The sequence below is a fragment of the Cervus canadensis genome, chromosome 13, assembly GCF_019320065.1.
Source record: "Cervus canadensis isolate Bull #8, Minnesota chromosome 13, ASM1932006v1, whole genome shotgun sequence".
NCBI lineage: Eukaryota > Metazoa > Chordata > Mammalia > Artiodactyla > Cervidae > Cervus > Cervus canadensis.
This window is the reverse complement of record NC_057398.1, coordinates 11,452,021-11,471,171: the sequence shown is the minus strand read 5'-3', so window position 1 is coordinate 11,471,171 and position 19,151 is coordinate 11,452,021. Positions and strand designations below refer to the sequence as shown.

The window sequence follows — 19,151 nt, the reverse complement described above, 5'->3', positions numbered from 1 at the left end:
TTTATATTCTTGGATAAATCACATGTTTGAACCTACCCTTCTCTTATCTGTAAAGTGGGGATCTGCTACTTTGACCACAATTGCTATCACCTCTCCACCTGCCTTCTACCACCTTACAGAGGTACAGGGAGGGAATTAAGTGAGACTCACTGACTGTACACCATTAGTAGTTTAGCTGGTAGACTAGAAAAGACAAAGGTGTAAGTAACTAAACAACTTTTTATTCAATTAAGAAAAAAGTGTCTCTTAGAATAATTGATATCAAATCATAGATTTGTACCCAAGCAAAGTATTAGAAAAGTATTCAGAATTACATAAAAAACACCAATATTTAGTTTCATGACTATAACTCTGTAACATTAAAAACAGTCTGAAAAGGGTAAGAGAGGTAAAAATACCAATCACCTTACCATTCCTAAGGTTCAGTTTGAGATTCAATATGCTTTATTAACTCACAAAGTGAAAACATAGACATCCTCAAGAAGATAGTCTGTGACTCTATAACATGATTTTCTCTAGGAGACTTTAAAAAACCTCTGTAGTAATGTCCAATATAAGAGTGTTTAAAGATAATCAGGATAGAAACTACGCCCCAAGTTCTGGCTTATTTTTTCAAAACTGTGGTATATTTTTCTCTTATTTCCTTAAACCCTAAAAATATTTTAATTTGGATTTAATGTCAATCTCAACAAACACTGCGTGCCTTAGGCACGCGATTAGAGAAAGAGCATGTCAGTCCCGTGTACTTACATCTTCTATGTCGGCGCCAAGCAGAGACCGGGAGCTCAAGTCCAGACCCTGCAGCTGGAGCCGCGCCACCTCGAGCTCAAGTGTCAGACGCCCGGTGTGTTCCTTCTCAGCCGCCAGCTTGGACTCCATCTCGGCTGTCACGTCGGTCAGCTTCTGCTGCCACCGTTCATTTTCCGACAAACACTGCTTCCTGAGGTAGGCGAGCTCCTCCCTCGAAGAACTCAGTAACTCCTTGAGCTCTTGGATTTCCTTGTTTTTCGTAATCCCTTGACTTTGAATTTTCTCTTCCAGCTGCTTGAGGGACTGGAGGTACGTCTGACAGAGGGTCTCAGGTTCTCGCGGGCTCCTCAGGGGGGCAGAGGGGATTTCCTTCTCGGTCAGATTTTCCTCCTTCTCCTCCTCCAGACTACTGCAAGAGACTTCCTCCACAGTGGACTGGTTTGCCGAAACAGTCCCTTCTAAATTATTCAAGAGGGACGTTTCTGTTGTGTGCTCTAGAAGATCTTTGTAGAAAGAGGACTCTCCCAAACCCGCGTAAGCAGGGCTGTCAGTCACACAAGAGAAGGACAAGGACAGTAAATGCTCCTCCCCGCGTCCTGGCACCACCTCCTTCACCAAGTCGCCTTGAGAGCTTCTCAGACCCATGGACAGGACGGAATTTTCAGCCTTTAATGTGTCAACGTAGGACTGCAGCTCTGACATCTTAGAGCTCATCAGACAGTGCTGATCATGTAAAATTTTGTGTTCACTCTGTAAAGATGAAAATTTCTCCTGTAATTCAGCAAAGTGCATTTGAACCTCTTTGTTTGACAAGGTCAAATGCTCATAGAAATTATTGTCATCCAAAGGATTTAAGTTGGTAGACGTCTGCTCATCTTGTTCACCAAATTCACCTTCTGGCGTTTCTTCCACTAACTCGCCTTGGAGAAGTCCATTTTCGTCATTTAATGTTTTAACTTCATTTACTAGTTTCCCTACCTCTTCTGCCATTTTACTAGTTGCTGTGATACATTCTGATCTTGAGTCATTCAGCTCACATATGAGTTCAGACTTTTCAACCTGCAGGGCTTCACACATTTTCTCTAACTCATTCAGCTTGTTCATGGCTGTCTGTAGAGAGCACTGCAGGTGGGCATTGTCCTGCTGACTTGTCGACAACTCATGAAGCACTGAAATATACTTTTCTTCTGGATCTATTTCAGAGTCTCCAAGGCCACTGATATCTTGTGACCGAGCATCTTGTTGCAAATCTTCAGTTTCTAATTCTCTAGTCTGTAATTCGTGCTGGAGACACTCTTCCTTTTCACTTTGCTGAAGTTTTAATCCCATGTTTCTGACTTTAGTTTCTACTTGCGCCAGCTGTGCATTATAAGTGTCTAGAGAAGTATCTTTTACATCAAGATCCATCGGAAGTTGAACGTGACATGTATTTATCTCCCTCTCTCCTTCTTTCTCAGAGTCCTGAATTGGTTCCAATTCTAGACATTGATACTCATGTTTCGTCTTCATTAATTCCATCAGGTGCTCATTCTCTTGTAATAAGGCATTAACTTCCTGTTGCATCTTATTTTGTTCTTCCTTTAAACTCATGATTTCTTGCTTTAAACCATCGGCCTCCCTCTTGGAACTGTTTTGGATATCTGTAATCTCAGACTGCAGGGCTTGCTGCACTGTCTCCAACTCCAGAATTAAATTCTGGTTTCTTTCTTCAGCTAATGCTAACTGCGATACAAATGCTTGGTGTTCTCTTGCAAATGTTTCCTTTAGCTGTCCTAATTCATATTTTCTGTCTTCACAAACACCTGTGCACTCACTCAGCAAGCATTCTAATTTAGAGTTCTTTTCCTGAACCGCTTTATATTTTTCACTAAGATCCTGAAATGCATTTCCTGTTTCTTCACATCTTTGTAGTAAAGTAAGTCTTTCTTGTTTGTACTGATTAGTTAACTCTGAAATGCTTTTGTCTCTTTCATCTATACAGTTTGAAACACTCTCGGTTTTTTGGAGCAAGTTCATCTTCTCTTGAGTTAAGGTGGCATTAATTTCCTTGAGAGTCCCATTCTCTTGGGTCAACCCTTCAATGTCCTTTTTATTTAGAGAAATAATGGAATTCAGTTCCTTTTTCTCCAAGCTCAGGGATTCAGACAAGAACTGTAGCTCCTTTAGAGATTCCTGCAGTAAATGGTTGTTCTTTTTTAACTCTCCAATCTCTGCCTGCTCCTTTTCTAATTTTTCATTCAAAAGTTGCAACTCTCTTTCCTTGCTCTCCAGGGCAGCTAAAGTTTCAGCAACAACATTCTGATGAACAGAAGTGTCTTCTTGTAACTTACTAATGCGTTGACTTGTTTCAGCCACAAAACTTTGATGCATCTGTTCTGCTTTCATGAGGTTTTCTTCAATTTCTCCTTTGATCTGCACCAACTCTTCACACTGCTTCTGCAGATCTGAGTTCATCTGCTTTTGCGACTCTAAGGAAAATTCGAGAGAAACGACTCTATTTTGCAACACGGATGAACTTTTAGGACTTTGGTCTGTGGCTACACGGCATCCGCTCCTTTCTGAAGGCACACTTTCTTGCTCTCCAATTATATTTGTGAAGGAACTGTTCAGTGCAGACTGCTGTTCAAAAGCCAAACAACTTCTCTGATGAGGCTCACTTATCACCACAGAGGAATCTCTAGATTTTAGCAGATCCCTGAGGCTCTCAGATTCAGCATGCAAGTCTTGGTAACGCTGGTCTTTGTCCATGATTTCACTTGACAGTAACTGAAGCTTATGTTCTAGGTCTTCCACTTGCCCAGTGAGGTGAGAGATTTTCAAACACATATTTTCTATCTCCTTCTCATGTTTCTGATCTGAGAACTCAGCTTTCTGTTGCAGTTCTCCATAAGCTCGTTTCTGCGTCTCTGCCTCCGCGGTCTTGCTGTCGATCACATTTTGAAGGTTCCTGATCTCCACGTTTAGATTTTCTCTTTCCATCTCCAGGGTTCTTACCCTCTCATTATATTCATGACTTTTTATCTGTTGTGTCTTAAGACAAGTTTCCAAGTGATTAACTTTACTCTGCAAGCTCTCCTTTTCTGATTCCATCTGATTTAAAAGTTGTTCGTTTTCACTTTTCCAGCGAGAAAACAGAGTTTTCTCTTCTTTCAGTTCTTCATATTCTTTCTTCTTTAATTCCAAAGCGTTCAACAATGCTTCGGATTCTCTTTCTGTTTTGCTTAACTTTTCGTTCAGTTGTTCAATGTGATGTTCCCTTTTCTTCAAAAGGTCTTGAGAACAATCTCGCTGCTTTTCCAGGTCAGCCAAGGCAAGCTTCAGTTTCTCTAAAGTCAAGGAATTCTCTTGCTGATTTATCTTTTCTTGAAGATCTCTTAACATGGTTTCCTGAGAGGTATTCTTAGCTATTAAAACAGGAAAAAATATATTTTTAAGTTGTCACGGCTTTAATAAATATTTATTCTACAAGAATTCTAAACTCTAAAAAAAAACAAAAACAAAAACAGCTTAAGTCATGTAAAAACTGGCATTACTGCTTGCATACCTCCTTGAAAGTAAACCACCTGACAATTATCTAAGCTCATATAATGAGAAAATGGTCCTTTTCAGGATGGTAATACATGTGTTTATCTTCTTTATAAGCAGCATAACAAAGTGCTATTGTATAAAACACCAAGGGGTTATTCTCCTAAGCACTTGAAACTTTCTTTTATTCTTTTACCTTGTATACGCTTATGTATATGCATATTTTTGCCCTCTGGAAATAGCTATTCAAGGAGAGAAAAGTTCGAGAGGAGCAGCACCAGGATGGAAACATCCCACATCACTGTGCAATATCCCCGATATCTCAGAAAGGTGAGTCACTTCTTCGCCATTTTAGTCAAAAATGCATAGGATCAGGCTTAAGGACAGAGTATGTGTTGCTACAGGGAATTATATTGAAGTATTCTGTAATAACCTATAAAGGACAATAACTTAAAAACAGCTATGTGTGTATATATATGTGTATGTATGTATAACTGAATCACTCTGCTGTACAACCAAAACTAACACAACTTTGTAAACCAACTATACTTAGATTAAAAAATATATTTTTTTTTCCAAAGTATATATGGTTCTATATATCAGCAACCCTCGAGGCATACACAGGAATATCAGTGAGGAGCAATGGCCCCACACCCCTGCCCCTCAGTCAGGGTGGTGCCTGTGAAGATGAGAACCATCAGGAAGCTGTCAGAGACTCCATCACTGCCTGTTCTCTGCTTAAAAACTCCCCTCTGCCCACAGGCCTCTCCCAGTTGAGAATAATCACATTGCTTTCATTCAACAATGGGAAGCCTTCCCAAGAACACCGAGAAACAATAAAAGTTAAGAATCTCAGTAGTCGATGAGAAAGGTAGCATGTATTATAAACTCAGGTGTTATACCAGCTGGGCAGCAATTCCTCTTTTTAGCCCGCTCATCTCCGTCTACCTACTGAGAGTGGATGGCTGCTGCGGACAGCGCCATAGAGGCTATTTGCTTGTGAGAGCCCCAAGCAACGCTGAAAAAAATCCCTAACTCTTTCTTTTCCTATAGTTTTCTTTCAAAAAATCTGAAGATTGATATTTCTACCTCCTGCCGTGGAAAATTGAAAGCTGTATGGGGATATTAGAATTTAAAAAAGAAAAGAGTCAGAAGTGCTCAGGTTAAAAGAAATCCAAGACGTGCAAACACCCCAGGGGAGAAAATAAATCTAAATAAAGACACATTCCACATACAAATAAATGTGAAACAAACAGTGGAATAATCTGGTGTACATAGCATCATCCTGTGGCTATATAGAAAGTAAAGAAATAAAATCATTCAGTCAAGTAAGCCATCCAAAAACAATGGTCACTAAGGGCTGGGAAAACATGCATTTAATATAGAATTTTCCATTATAAGGGAAATGGTAATGGGTGAGAAGATGAGCCGTCTGGATATAACTAGCAAACCCACTTGAGACACAAAATAGCACGCTGGGGAGAGACAGCACCAACAATTTACTTTTGTGTGGAAAATATTTACCCTTCTGGTTTCAAAGTACTGAAAACCAGGCATTTGGGGACTCAGTGTGTTCCAATAAAAAAAAAGTCCAACTATCATTCTGGAAACTAAAAAGTGGAAAAGCAAAAACTTTTTTTCCACATCAGCTGCTGAAATCTCTCTGGGAGAAGATATGGAAAAATTCAAAGAAGTTTCTAATGACATCCACCCTCCCTCGAGGGAACATTAGCCTAGAGAAAGAACTCTAAAATGCCACTCACCCTTCATTTCTTCTGCAAAATTCTGGCTCTGACTCAAACACTGCTTGGCCTTCTTCAGTTCTTCCTCCAGGTGGCAGACTTCTCGGGCCCTCTGCTCAGACTGACTCTTGAGGAAGCTGTTTTCCCTCTTCATTTCCTACAAGACAGGTTTAGTTAGTTATCTTACTGTCCTGGCAGATGCTCAAACAACTCAGCCCTTCTGCCTCGGTGGGACTTCTGTCTCATGGGACCATGTGTGCATCTCACTTGCCCTTCAAGCAATGAAGTTAGATAGTTTTATTTCAATAAAATGATATCATAAATAGAAGTCAGAAGCACGAAACCTAAGAATTGATGATAATCTTTTTCCTTCAAGAAGTTTACTTTTTGAAGCATTTGCTCATAAGAAAAACCCTTTTTACAAGCTCCCTAGAGGCACAATCGCTCCAAGTTTCCATCACGCCTAAATAATCAAAAATATCTTTGCTAAGTTCCGAGGTGCTAACGAACCAAAAAAATTCTTGTGACGATTTTTGATGTTTTGTTGTAAAACCATCTTAAGTTTCACTGTTCTATGGGAATGTCTTTATGAGTAAAATTACCTTTAAGAAATGTTTATTAAAATCTGCAATGTACAAGATTTTGGAATGGGCATTATGAAAGGTGCAGTTACAAATTAAGACAGAGTCTCTGCCCTCAGGACAGGTACCTGCCTGAGGGGGCTATCACTTAATACATGGCAGGATGTGTTATATGCTTAAGAGAGGTGAAGTGTGCTATGAGAAATGAGATGGCTGGAGCATGGAAGGATCAGTTCTCGGTGGAGGAATCTAAGGCTTCCCAGTGAAGACAGGTCCTTTGGTGGGTACCTGACTAAATGAAGAGCCGTGCATTGATGTGCCATAGAATAGCAGAGACACACACACAGCCTCATTCTATTTTCTAGGGAGATCTATTTTTCTTAGTCTTAAAACAAAGCAATATTTGTCTGCCAAATAAAAACGCTTCTTGTTAACCATGTGACTTGCATAATCAATATTATAACTCCTCTATCCATATTCCTCAATCTGCTGTTCAACCTTCAATGATATTACAGTTGTTAATTATTTCAACCTATATTATACGGCACCTTCTGGATCACTGGGAATTGGCATGTATCATTACAAACTGACGGAACTAAGCAACCCCATCCTTGGAGTGGTGTGGGGAGGGGAAACTCATAAGCCTAACTTTAAAAGCACACAAACACACTTAAAAAAATATTCCTCTGAGAAGTAAAGGAAATTTTTGAATTCTTAAAGAAACAGTTAAGACCCATCCTCCAAAACCCTACTGCACCGTTAGAAAACAGATGGCCCTGGCAACGTGGTGCTGGAAGCCTGCCTTCAATTATCAGTCTGGTTACTACCAGCAGATGGGTACTGATGTAGCAAAGCCAAATTCAAGAAGAGGGAGAGTCTGGCTGGTACAAAGTACTTGAAAACTTGCTGGCGGCTGCTGTGTTCGTGTATATATGTTCATTTCATCATCAAAATTTAAGAGCCCGTTGTCATTGTATTTCTGTCTCCTTTGTCTTGATCCTCCCTCCTTTCCATGCGCTCAACTGAGTAAGACTCCATCAAATTAAGAGATCCACCAGAACTAAAGGCCCACACCGACTCATGTCAAGACTGACGTTCATACCAGTCATTATGAAATTCTGCACAGGATGAATGATCACTAAGGTGCAAGGATGTGATTGACTTAAACGAGCATCATTCAGCTAGAGAATGTGTAATCGCTTGTTTGCTCTTCAGACTCAGAATAATCACCACTCAAATGAGATCACAGATGTGAAAGGAAAAATACCTTTACTCACTCTAAGGCAGGCAATGGGGCATCAGTAGTAGTGTTTCTTCCTAAAATTCAACAGCAGCTAGATTCTGTGTGTTCAATGTTCAGATCAGCTAAATAAGCTCAACATAGGAGAGTAACTAGAATGTAACCATCTAAGTTGCATTTTGCAACTTGTATTTTTTGCTCTAAAAAAATCATTGAATCAAAGGGCATCTACATCTAGAGGTGTAACAAGAAAACTGACAAGACTACATGCAAAGCTGGGTGCATCCCAGCAGGAGGAGGGAAGGTGAAAAGAAGAGGAAGGAGGGACCCCAGGAGGGAGGGGGACAACTGATGTTTATGTGTCTGTTCGTCTATCCATCATGTCCATAACTGGAGACATTTAAGTGAACACTAAGCCCAGTGGAAAGATTAACATGCCTTTATTCTGGCATTAGCTCCGTAAATATTTGTTTCAAATGAAGAAACATTCAGCCAACCCCAGGACCCTGCAGGCTTATCATGCTATGGCTATAGCCAACCCAAGAATTTTAAAAGGCCAGAATTTAGAAAATGAATATCTGAAAATGAAGCTGTAGGCTGCCATCCATCAGCAATTAGTTTTCTGCACAGCTTACAGCCACTTAAGACTTGATTGGGTAGCTCATTACCAACAATGAGTTAAGCATACAAGGATACAGTCTCCCAGGCATCTCTCGCCACCAAACATGATTCGAAAAATTGGGTACTGGCCTGGAAACACACAGCAAAAATCCCTAAAACCACAAGCCAGCATTAGAGCTTAGCAAGCAATTCCACCCAGAGCAACTCTGGTTTTAGAAGCAGCAAGGGAAGTGTCATTTCCTAGGGCCAGACAAAACACATTTCAGTTACTGTGTGGCATCTCATGATCGCACCCATGAATGAAGCTTAATACGTCCCCTGCTGGCGTGAAGTCTATATGGTGAACCAGGGATGGATGCAAAGGATGTGTTTCTCCCCTTCCACCTCATCATTCTTGCCTGCCAGACCAGGTCCCTTAGAGGACCCCGTGTCATACAGGTCCCCACGCGCAGGAAGGTCCCCAAGCAAGTGTTCCCTCATCTTGGCTGTCAAATGATGGTTTATGATCGTCTAACCCCAGCACTATGGGGCTGGCACTAGATGTTGGATGAGCAGCCTAGCTAAACCCTCCATTCACTTTGATACTAAATGTTAACTTTACCCTTGATTGGGCCATTAAATCACGTTTCCACTACTGATAATTTCTCATTGTGAGCGGCATATTAGTTTGCTAAACATGGACAAGGAACATTTCAGTACAACTGTCACACAATTTCAGCATCCAAAACCTATAAGCGCACTAAACTTGCTTGCACTTACTTATAATTAGATACAGAAAGACACCCAGAGTGATAGACTAGAATAGGCTATAATTTTAAATGTGAAAAATCTCAAATGCCGTGTCCTTTGCTCATCACTTTCTGTGCCTATGAGTGACAGCAAACAGTGGTCACACCAAAAAGTTCTAACAGTTATCAAGACCAAAGGGCCCTTATGGATTAGGCACAGGTCTAAGCACTTGGCATACAATACTTAATTTAAACCCTTCTGAAAAGGGAAGGGTTTTATTAGTCCTCATATGAAGATAAGGCAAGTCAGACTCAAAGGGTAAGTCATGGTCCCGAGGCCACACAGCAGGTTCAGATCTCAGGGCATCTAAAGCCACCATTTTACCACAAAGTTATACCACCCGTCTAACTGGGTAGATTGTTTTTCTGATTCCAATCCCAATTCAAAATGTGAGAGCCAGCTAAGCCCTTTGAATTTTTGATATTATTCTCAAAAGAAGACACATACACACAAACATGCATTGAAGACTATTTCTAAATGAATTCCCTGGCCCCGTGCTAGACACCTCCATGACTGCCCTCATTGGACACAGAAATTTATGAAATATTGAGCACAACATGACTGGCATTGAACTCAGCACAGCTCGAGTTCATGGTGGACAGCTCCTCGGCTGACAAACCAGACCCTGCAGGGATGCATGAGTCTTCAGAAACACCTGCAAGAAATGTCCAGCTCACTATGCAAAGCGTTTGGCCAGGCAAACCGTTTGAAAAGTGTTTGGACCCATTTAACCAGACAATCGCTTTTACAAAATGTTTCCACCAGGCAGCCAGTGGAGTCGCAGGAGAGTTCCTGGCTGAAAGGGAAGCTCAGAGAGGGAAGAGCTCGGTGCCAGTCTGCCTGTGGAAATGTTAGCAGAAGCATCTGTTGGTTGGTCCCCACTGGCCAAAAGGCAAACATTTGTTTTGCTGAAACAAACGCTTCCATTTAAAAACGTTTGCTGATGAAACCATCATCTGATATGCAGCTTTCCTCCACTCAGGCGGCTGGGGCTATGGCCGCCTCTCTCCAGCAATATTACCCCTCTGAGGCTATAGCTGCTTTAACAACCCCTTCTTTGCCACTGACAGATGTTCTGATTCTAGAACCAATACACTTTTTGAAGCTGAGAGGATAAATACATTTAGACTTGTCTCACCTGGATAAATCACTGTTCCTTACAGAGAACTTAAAAAGAAAAAAATCTATACAATCTAACAAGTAATTTTAGATACGTAAAAGATTTAATATTTAATATTTTATAAAAATATTTTAAAAACTAGTGAAAAATAGTCTTCCCTGTGATATTTGATGGAGAAGAGACGTCTACTGTTCTGTTATGCTTCTTCATAAAATTATGATGCTGTCTTATGGCTCTATTCAAATTGTTTCAGCCTATTAACTATCCCTAGGTGGATTTTAATTAAGTCCTTTAAAATAAACTCCAAGCAACTAAAGAAATTCAGAGAGAACCAAATTAAAGTAAGTACAGATAAAATCTATTAGTAGAAGCAATATCAAGCTAATCCTTGTATCCTCGTCACTGGGAAACCTCATCCACCATTGTGTATCATGACCATGACTCTACGAAGACACCATCACCCATGCCTGCACATGTTTAACATGAAGGTGTGTGTGTGATTGCTGAAGCCAGAGTAATACAATTTTTATTGCTTGATGCTTTTGTAACAATGTTAAATCTAGAAACCCTTTCTCTTTCAAAAAAATTTTATTTAAGTCTATCACTTTGCACAAGGTTTTTGATACTTGATTCAAAAGCCAACCCTTGGAAAGAGGACTTAAATCATACCTTCTATCACCAACTTTGTTACTTTTCACTTAGAAAATCCCTTGCGGGACTTCCTTGGTGGTCCAGTGGTTAAGAGTCTGCCTGCACTGCAGGGGACACCGGTTCGATCCCTAGTCCAGAAATATCCCACATGCCATGAGGCAACTGTGTGAGCCTGTGTGCTGCAACCACTGAGGCCGAGTGCCCTAGAGCCCCTGCTCCATAACAGGAAAAGCCACCATAACTAGAGAAAGCCTGTGCAGTGAAGACCCAGTGCAGCAAAAATTAAATACATTTTAAAATTAAAACGAAAAAAAAGAGAAGAAAAGAAAATCCCTTGCTTTCTTCCATCCTTCCACCTCACAGGTGGTTTAAATATATCTTAAAATAATAAACAGTAGTACCAAATGGTCTTACTACAAGTCATGTTTTCCTATAATTGGTAGATGCATATTATTAAGTTACATCAGAATAGAAAGTGAAAAAACCACTTACGTTCTATGTCATAGACTATATACAAAACACTTTGTAATACTTCCGGCAAATAAAAAAGAAAAGAAAAACACTGCTGGAAAATGGTGCAGAAATTCTCTAACCCTGGCACTTCCTCATGCACAGAAGCGAATAAATGGTCTCTGCTCCTCACCTCACTGTTTCTCCTCAGCTCGCTTTCCTTGGTCTGACTTGACTGTAAGGCCTGTTCGGTTCTGCTGAAATTTTGCTTAAACTCTTCCAATTTTTTTTCTAGCTGTTGCTTTACGGACGTGACCTGCAAGGAGAAAACAAGGCAAAGCTTCGTTTTTGTTTTTACTTTTCAAGTAGCTATTCACTCTTAAATAATAAGAAGGTCATGGAATATAAGAACTGAAGCAATCTATTTTGGTTGAGACATACCATATATGTTATAGCTTAACATGGTCCTAGAAGCAGAACTTAAAATACCATCATGTTAACCCATGACATCACTTGGCAATAGCATATGTTGATGAATAAGGCTGGGCTTGGGGAGGAAACCACGAAAGAAAGAAGTTAACCACAAGAAATAAAACAACTAAATAGTAATAAACAACTAAAATTTGTTTAAAAAAAAAAATGAGAAACAACAACAGCAAAAGATGGGAAAACAAACTGAGAGTACACATTTGCAATAAATACAACAGAATAAAAATGATATTCCCAAAATACAACACATAAAGCATATCTATGATTCAATGTACAAAAAAGCAAGCCCATTTAAAAATGAGCAAAAGACAGAAACAGAAATTTTATACAAAAGATATAAATGGCAAGTCACCCTCTGAAAGAAATAACCTCAGTGGTAATCAAGAAAGTGTGAATTAAAACAATAATAACATTTTTCACTCTTTGGCAAAATTTTTAAAATCAGGACTGTCCGCTACTAGCAGGATGAAGGTAAGAGGCCTCATACCTGGTGTCAGGTAAACTGCTACAACTTTCCTGAGGGCAGCTTGGAAGCACCCTGTCACACGTGAGAAGATATATGCCCTAGAGGCCATCAATGTCACATGCAGGAAACTGTCCTACAGAAACATCAGCCCCACACGTTTACCTGCCCAGTGATACTACCAATGGTACTATACAAACCTCAATACCCATCAGTAGGGAAAATAAATAAACTACAAAACATCTGACAAGGACAAAGCTCAGACAGTTTTCCTTTTTTAACAAAAATTAAAACAAGCAAGAAAAAAAAAACAATTATACATCTGTAAATGTTTATTGTTTTTTTAATCTTGGAGGACAGCCAGTAAATAATTCATAAAAATTTATCCTGGCACAGGAGGATTCTGCTAGTACAGAAACCCAGGTGAGAGATAATGTATATTAGAGCACATATATACAAGTGCATGCAAATACACATATGCGTAGATATACACAAATACACTCAAGTGTGTGTGTGTGTGTGAATAAATAAAGGCACAGTCAGCAGAGTTTTAAGGGATTACTTTGACATATGAGAGGAAAGAGGAGTTGAAGACGACGGGAAGGTTTTGACCGAAGCAATGTGAAGAATGGAATTGCTCTTTACTGGGACAAGGAAGACAAAGCAAAGAACAAGTCTGCAAAAAGCTGGAGTTCCAGTGACAGCAAGTTAAGTGTGAAATGCCTGTTAGACACGTTAGTGGGAATATCGGATGCACACCCCAAGTCTGAAATTCAGACCAGACACCCAGGCTGGAGATTTAAACATGGGTGTCATCATCACATGGAAGATTCAGAAAGCCATAAATCTGGATGAAATCATTTGTGCAGTGGGTGTTAAAAGAGTAAATTATAATTTTCAGCACTTTGACTGGGGGCATACTCACTTAGGAGAGCTCCCGTGTGGTGGCATGACCAAGAACCACCGGAATATCAGAGACGCCCACAGACCCTCAGATCTGAGATCCCCACTCCGCGTCCCCTTTCTCTAAATGAGAACACCTAGACCCAGAGAGATTCAGTTTGCTCTCCACTTTAATAACTAAAGAAAGTGAAGAAAGTTTTTTTCCTTTAAAGGAATCCTATTTCTACTGTGGTACAGAAATGACCCATTATTTTAAAACGCGGGGGAAAAAATATAAAAAAATAAAACGTGGGAGAGGAGGTTACAGAGGAGGGAGAGGTAAGTTAGCACCCTACTTTATCCAGTTCAGCCTGCAGGATGTTGTGTGTGTTCTTAGCTTGCTGTAGCTCCTGGGTGAGCTTGGCTTTCATCTGAGTGCACTCCTGGTCCAGGGTCTGGAAGGAACGCTGCTGACGGGAGAGCTCCTAAAAAGTGAAAGACAAATGCATCCAACTCGTTAACAAGGGAGAGCCCAGGGCGAGACCCAGACATCCTCCAGGCACTGCTCTTCTGAAAGAACAGGAGAGCATGGAGCCAGTCGGCATCTACTTGATGACCAACACAGGCAGCCTTAGCACCGGTCCCGGGCATCAGATCCCGGTCTCTGAGCGGAGGACGAAGCACTCCACCAGGAGAACACGTGGAAACTGGCCCGCTGGCACCTCATCCCCATCTTAAATGAATCACCTCTGTTCTGAGGTACCCAGGGACAAAAGGGTAGAGCTGAGAGCCAACCGATCACAACCCCACTGAGAAATCAACAGACTCAAAAATGGGGCTTAAAACATCAAACACCATACACCACTGACCATTGAGAATAAGAGTAAGCAGATGCCACCAATTACCTTTGATAACCACACAGGGACCCCAGATTAACAATTCCAGTAACTCTCACTGAAAGACTACAGACCTACTTCCAGGCTAACTCACCTGAAACTGATACCAAGATTTATTCAAGTGCATCTTCAGCCCTAACTTGTCTGCCAACTTCTTCCCCCTAGACATTAATCACCTTTTTAATGTATTTGCCAACTCACAAACTTTAAAAGCAGCTGGAAGGACTTCCCCTGCAGACCAGTGGTTAAGACTCCACCTTCCAATGTGGATTAGGTGTAGATTCAATCACTGGTTGGAGAATATTCCACATACCACAGGGTATGGCCAAAAATTTAAAAAACAAATAAAACTTGTAAAAAAGTGAAAAAAAGAAAACCAAAAAACAAAAAACCAAACAGCTGTAGAATGTAATATAATTTCCCTTACAACACAGAGTGTTTGAAATAAGAAATACGATCCTTTTCTACTTGGTATCAAATTTCAAACAAATCAGAAAACAGATTAAAAAAAATTCTAAAGCCCTTCTCCAATCAAAAAGTGAAAGATGGAAAAGTATGAAGGAAAGTATAGTAACCTTTTCCACACACAGCATTTCCCCTCTAGTGGAACATCCCAAATGATGACAGACACTCTTCTTTTCAAATGATCAAACTAGGAAATGACCACAAGAGTCTTCTGGACAAACTCCTCATGAATCCGTTTACCTTACCTCTTGGAATTCTTTTTCTTTTTCCTTGATTTTCTGTTCCAGAGAACATCTGGCACTTTCTGCATTTTGACGCTGACAACTCAAATCTTCAGTCAATTTTTTCAGTTTTTGTTCCAAAGCAGTACACTAACAACAAATTAAGACGTTCAATACAAAACAAAAATTATTCTTGGAAAGAAGCAAACATTCTGAACTTTAGAAAAATTAGTCCCACGATCTGGCTCAAGTTTAACATTGTATTTTGACTTTTTTATATCATACAAAGTTGGGGCTGAAACAATTAGCCAAATACCAAAACTACTACAACTATTTCAGCACACGTAAATTTATATTTGGGAAATATCAGCAAGGCTGTAAACCTGCATTAGGCTATTTAACTAAACTCTTCATAAGTTGTGCCATAAAAGTAATCAGTGTGTCTGAGTAGTCAGCCACCTAACATTTTGTCGTACAGAAATGAGAGGTTAAAACATGGTGATGTCTACCTGTGTGAATTAGAGGCGGCAAAATAACCAGAGGGTATCTATTATCCTCATACGTAGTCTGTTTCAAGCATAACAGATTTTGTGAGAAATTTTAAATATTAATATGCATCTTTCCACAATGCTCCCACTATGTTAAATGTTTAGAAGTTCACAGCACTCCAGAGAGTATCACAATGAGTTTTTAACCAAGCTGCCAAAGGCAACACAAAGAATACTCATTTGCCTTTTTACATAGCCAGTTATCTTTTTTTTAAATTGAACTATAGTTGATTTACAGTGTTGTGTTAAATTTCAGCCATAGAGCAAAGTGATTCAACTACACACACATGCACTCACACACATATTCTTTTTCAGATTCTTTTCCATTATAGATTACTATAAGATATTGAATATAGTTCCCTGTGCTGTATTATTTATCCATTTTATATATAGTAGTGTGTATCTGTTAAACCCAAATCCCCAATTTACCCCTCTCCCCACTTTCCCCTTTAGTAACCATATATTTGTTTCCTATGTCTGTGATCTTTCTGTTTTGTAAATAGATTCATTTGTATGATTTTCTTAGATTCCATATATAAATGATATGTGATATTTGCCTTTGACTTACTTCTAATCTCTAGGTCCGTCCATGTTGCTGCAAACGGCATTATTTCATTTTTTTTATAGATAGCTAGTTATCTTTAAAATAATTTTCAAAACATGAACTACATTGAAATTTAGGATGCTCTTTAAAATTAAATCTTCAAAGTGTTAAAACTCATTCCTCTAATTCTTCCCTGTGGTGTTCAAATCCTAGACCTGCCCTACAAAACAACTCTAAATTCCCAGGAAAGAACAAGAACAACTCACATTGCTGGGGGAGAATTCCTGGTCCAAAAGAAATGTACCCCAGTGTGGCAAATCTCTCCACTAATATATTTCTGAGACTCATTATAGACCCATTTAGAACTATTAGAAATTTAACAAAGAGGAAAAGAAAACACTATGTAAAATTTCTCATAAGACCTGACACCAATGATTAACTAACCATAGATGAAAAGATAAAGCTGGTCTGATCTTGCAAATATCAGAACTTTCAAGATTCTGAATTTAAAAAGTAAAATATTGAGCCAGTAATTCGAACTAATTCACTGCTTTGAACATTAAGATACCTCTGTCATTATCCTTATTGTTCTTGAATTTTAGGAAGTGGCAACCCACTCCAGCATTCTTGCCTGGAGACCCCCATGGACAGAGGAGCCTGGTGGGCTACAGTCCACGGGGTCACAAAGAGTCGGACACGACTGAGCGACTTCACTATCATAAGAAAGAGTATGAAAGAAAATTATTTCTAACAATAATAAATATGAACTCAGCAAATATGTCAAGCTCCATGCTAGGCACTGGGGATACAGCAGTAAGCAACTAAGACAAAAATCACTGCCTAAATGATGGTCTAAAATGTTGACAATTCTCAGGGTGGGGAAAAACCCATGCACGGCAGAATCAATGAATGAATCCTTGGCACCCTCTGCTGGCACTCCCTCAAACTGCAACCCACAAGATCTCAGAATCAATGATCCTTTCTTATTATTGTACAAAGAGTTGGTTTTAAAAAAAAGCCTTTGGGAGTAATTTATATTTAGATTTTTTTAAATGTTGGTATTTATGATGCACCATCCATATACAATACAAGTACCTGGCCACTAGGTATCATGAATGCTCCATAATACTCTAAATAAGGGTTCAGGGCTCTAGTCCTTTAACAGTATGTATATAGAGAGTATATAACAGTACGTATATAGAGACCCTAGAGACTCAGGGTCTGGGCCTGAGTTTTTAGCCATAAAATATAAAGCCCAAATTTGCTGCCCAGCCCCAACACTCTGTTTCTACATGAGTTCAAACCTTGCATCCCACATGGTGTGTAAATACTTGGAAAAGAAGCATACTAGAAATAGCATATATTTACTGAAGCACGTGGTTGACTTTGGCTAAATTAGCTCCATTTTATTTAATACGTAATTCTAAAGGTAGATCAGGGAATAGCATAAGCAAAGAATAATTTGATTTCAGCAACATATTGGACAAGGTCATACTATCTTTAGAGATAAGATGGACAAAAGTAGACTGAATTTTCATTTAGGTGGGTTTATAGTTTATGAGAAAAAAATGGAATCCAGAAAGCACTGAATAAATGAGTCTTAAGAACCTGGAGGGAAGTCTCTAATAGAAAGAGAGCAAAAGCTATGTTCTCAGCACTGTCCTATTCAAAAATTTTAATTCATGATCTGGTAAGTGACCTCATGATATATGCTAGAGAGAAGGATCTGGTGATCCTGTCACACCAAAACCAACAAAGCAATATGTAAAAGTCAGATGCTCAGTATCTTTGCGACCCCATAGACTGTAGACCGCCAGGCTCGTCTGTCCATGGAATTCTCCAGGTAAGAATTCTGGAGTGGGTAGGCATTCCCTTCTCCGGGAGATCTTCCAGATCCAGGGATTGAACTTGGATTTCCTGCACTGCAGGCAGATTCTTTACTATCTGAGTCACCAGGGAAGCCCTCAACATATGAAAGGAAAGTATAATGCTCATACAAAAGAAGCCTGAGTTGGCAGAAATTAAAATGAAAATGAACTACATTGACTAGGAACTTGATATAACAATAACGACTATTATAAGTTCATCATATGCCAGGCACTATGCTAAAGCCTTGAGAAAAATCATCACAAACTTTATAGCAATCCTATGAGAAAGGCATTATTACTAACATCATTTTATTGATTAGGCAACTGAAGCTCAGAAGTTAATTAAACAGCTCCAAAGTAACACAATTGGGATGCAATAGAACCAGGGCTTGAATCCAAGTCTAACTTAGAAAATCAAATTACAAACCCATACTGCACAAAGAGAGTAAATATACAGATCAAGGGAGATCATGTTTCATCATATATCTAATCCATAGTTGTTGAGAATTTTTCTGTGGAAACCACTGCACTAGAGGAAATTCTAAAAATGAACCAGGACTACCAACTCCAGGAAGATGGAAAAGATGAACATTTCAACAACAATCCAAAACCCACATATTTTATTAAAACAAACATAAGAAAGTTCTGAAAAGAAAGAAGGAAGATTAACAAGAAACTTTGGGACCCGAGGAAAAGCATAATAGTACTGAAAGAAAAACTGTTAACCCAGAATCCTATACCCTGCTGAAATATCTTCCAAGAATAAAGACATTCCCAGACAAAAGAAAATTTAGAGGATTTGTTACTACACTAAAAGAATGGTTAAAGGATGTTCTTTTAAAAGAAAGGAAATGAAGAAAGAAGGAAATTTGGAAGAAAAATAAGAATATTTCTATATACAATAAATGTATATACAATAGGTTTTCCTTTTCTTCTTCAGTTTTCTAAATTATGTTTCACAAATAAAGCAAAAAGTGTAACACTACCTGATGTGGTTCTAAATGTATATATAAAAAATGCTCAAGAAAATTATACTATAAATAGGGGATGGTAAAAGGACAAAAAGAGAAGTAAACTTTCAATAATTTATTAGAGTTGATAGAATGACAACACCAATAAACTGATAAATTGTATGTATACATACATTATCTGCTGCTGCTGCTAAGTCGCTTCAGTCGTGTCTGATTCTGTGCGACCCCAGAGACGGCAGCCCACCAGGCTCCGCCGTCCCTGGGATTCTCCAGGCAAGAACACTGGAGTGGGTTGCCATTTCCTTCTCCAATGCATGAAAGTGGAAAGTGAAGTC

The 19,151-nt window shown here is 39.3% G+C and overlaps 1 protein-coding gene across 1 annotated transcript in view; it reads right to left on the bottom strand.

Moving 5' to 3' along the window:
* CENPF (centromere protein F) overlaps positions 1-19,151 on the bottom strand; it is a 61,772-nt gene that overhangs the window by 25,014 nt on the left and 17,607 nt on the right. Inside the window, exons 8-12 of the mRNA XM_043485245.1 lie at positions 14,910-15,035; positions 13,660-13,788; positions 11,663-11,785; positions 6,039-6,174; positions 751-4,154 (exon numbers count right to left, since the gene is read on the bottom strand). Coding sequence (XP_043341180.1) covers positions 751-4,154; positions 6,039-6,174; positions 11,663-11,785; positions 13,660-13,788; positions 14,910-15,035 — 3,918 coding nt within the window. The remainder of the gene's footprint in view (positions 1-750; positions 4,155-6,038; positions 6,175-11,662; positions 11,786-13,659; positions 13,789-14,909; positions 15,036-19,151) is intronic.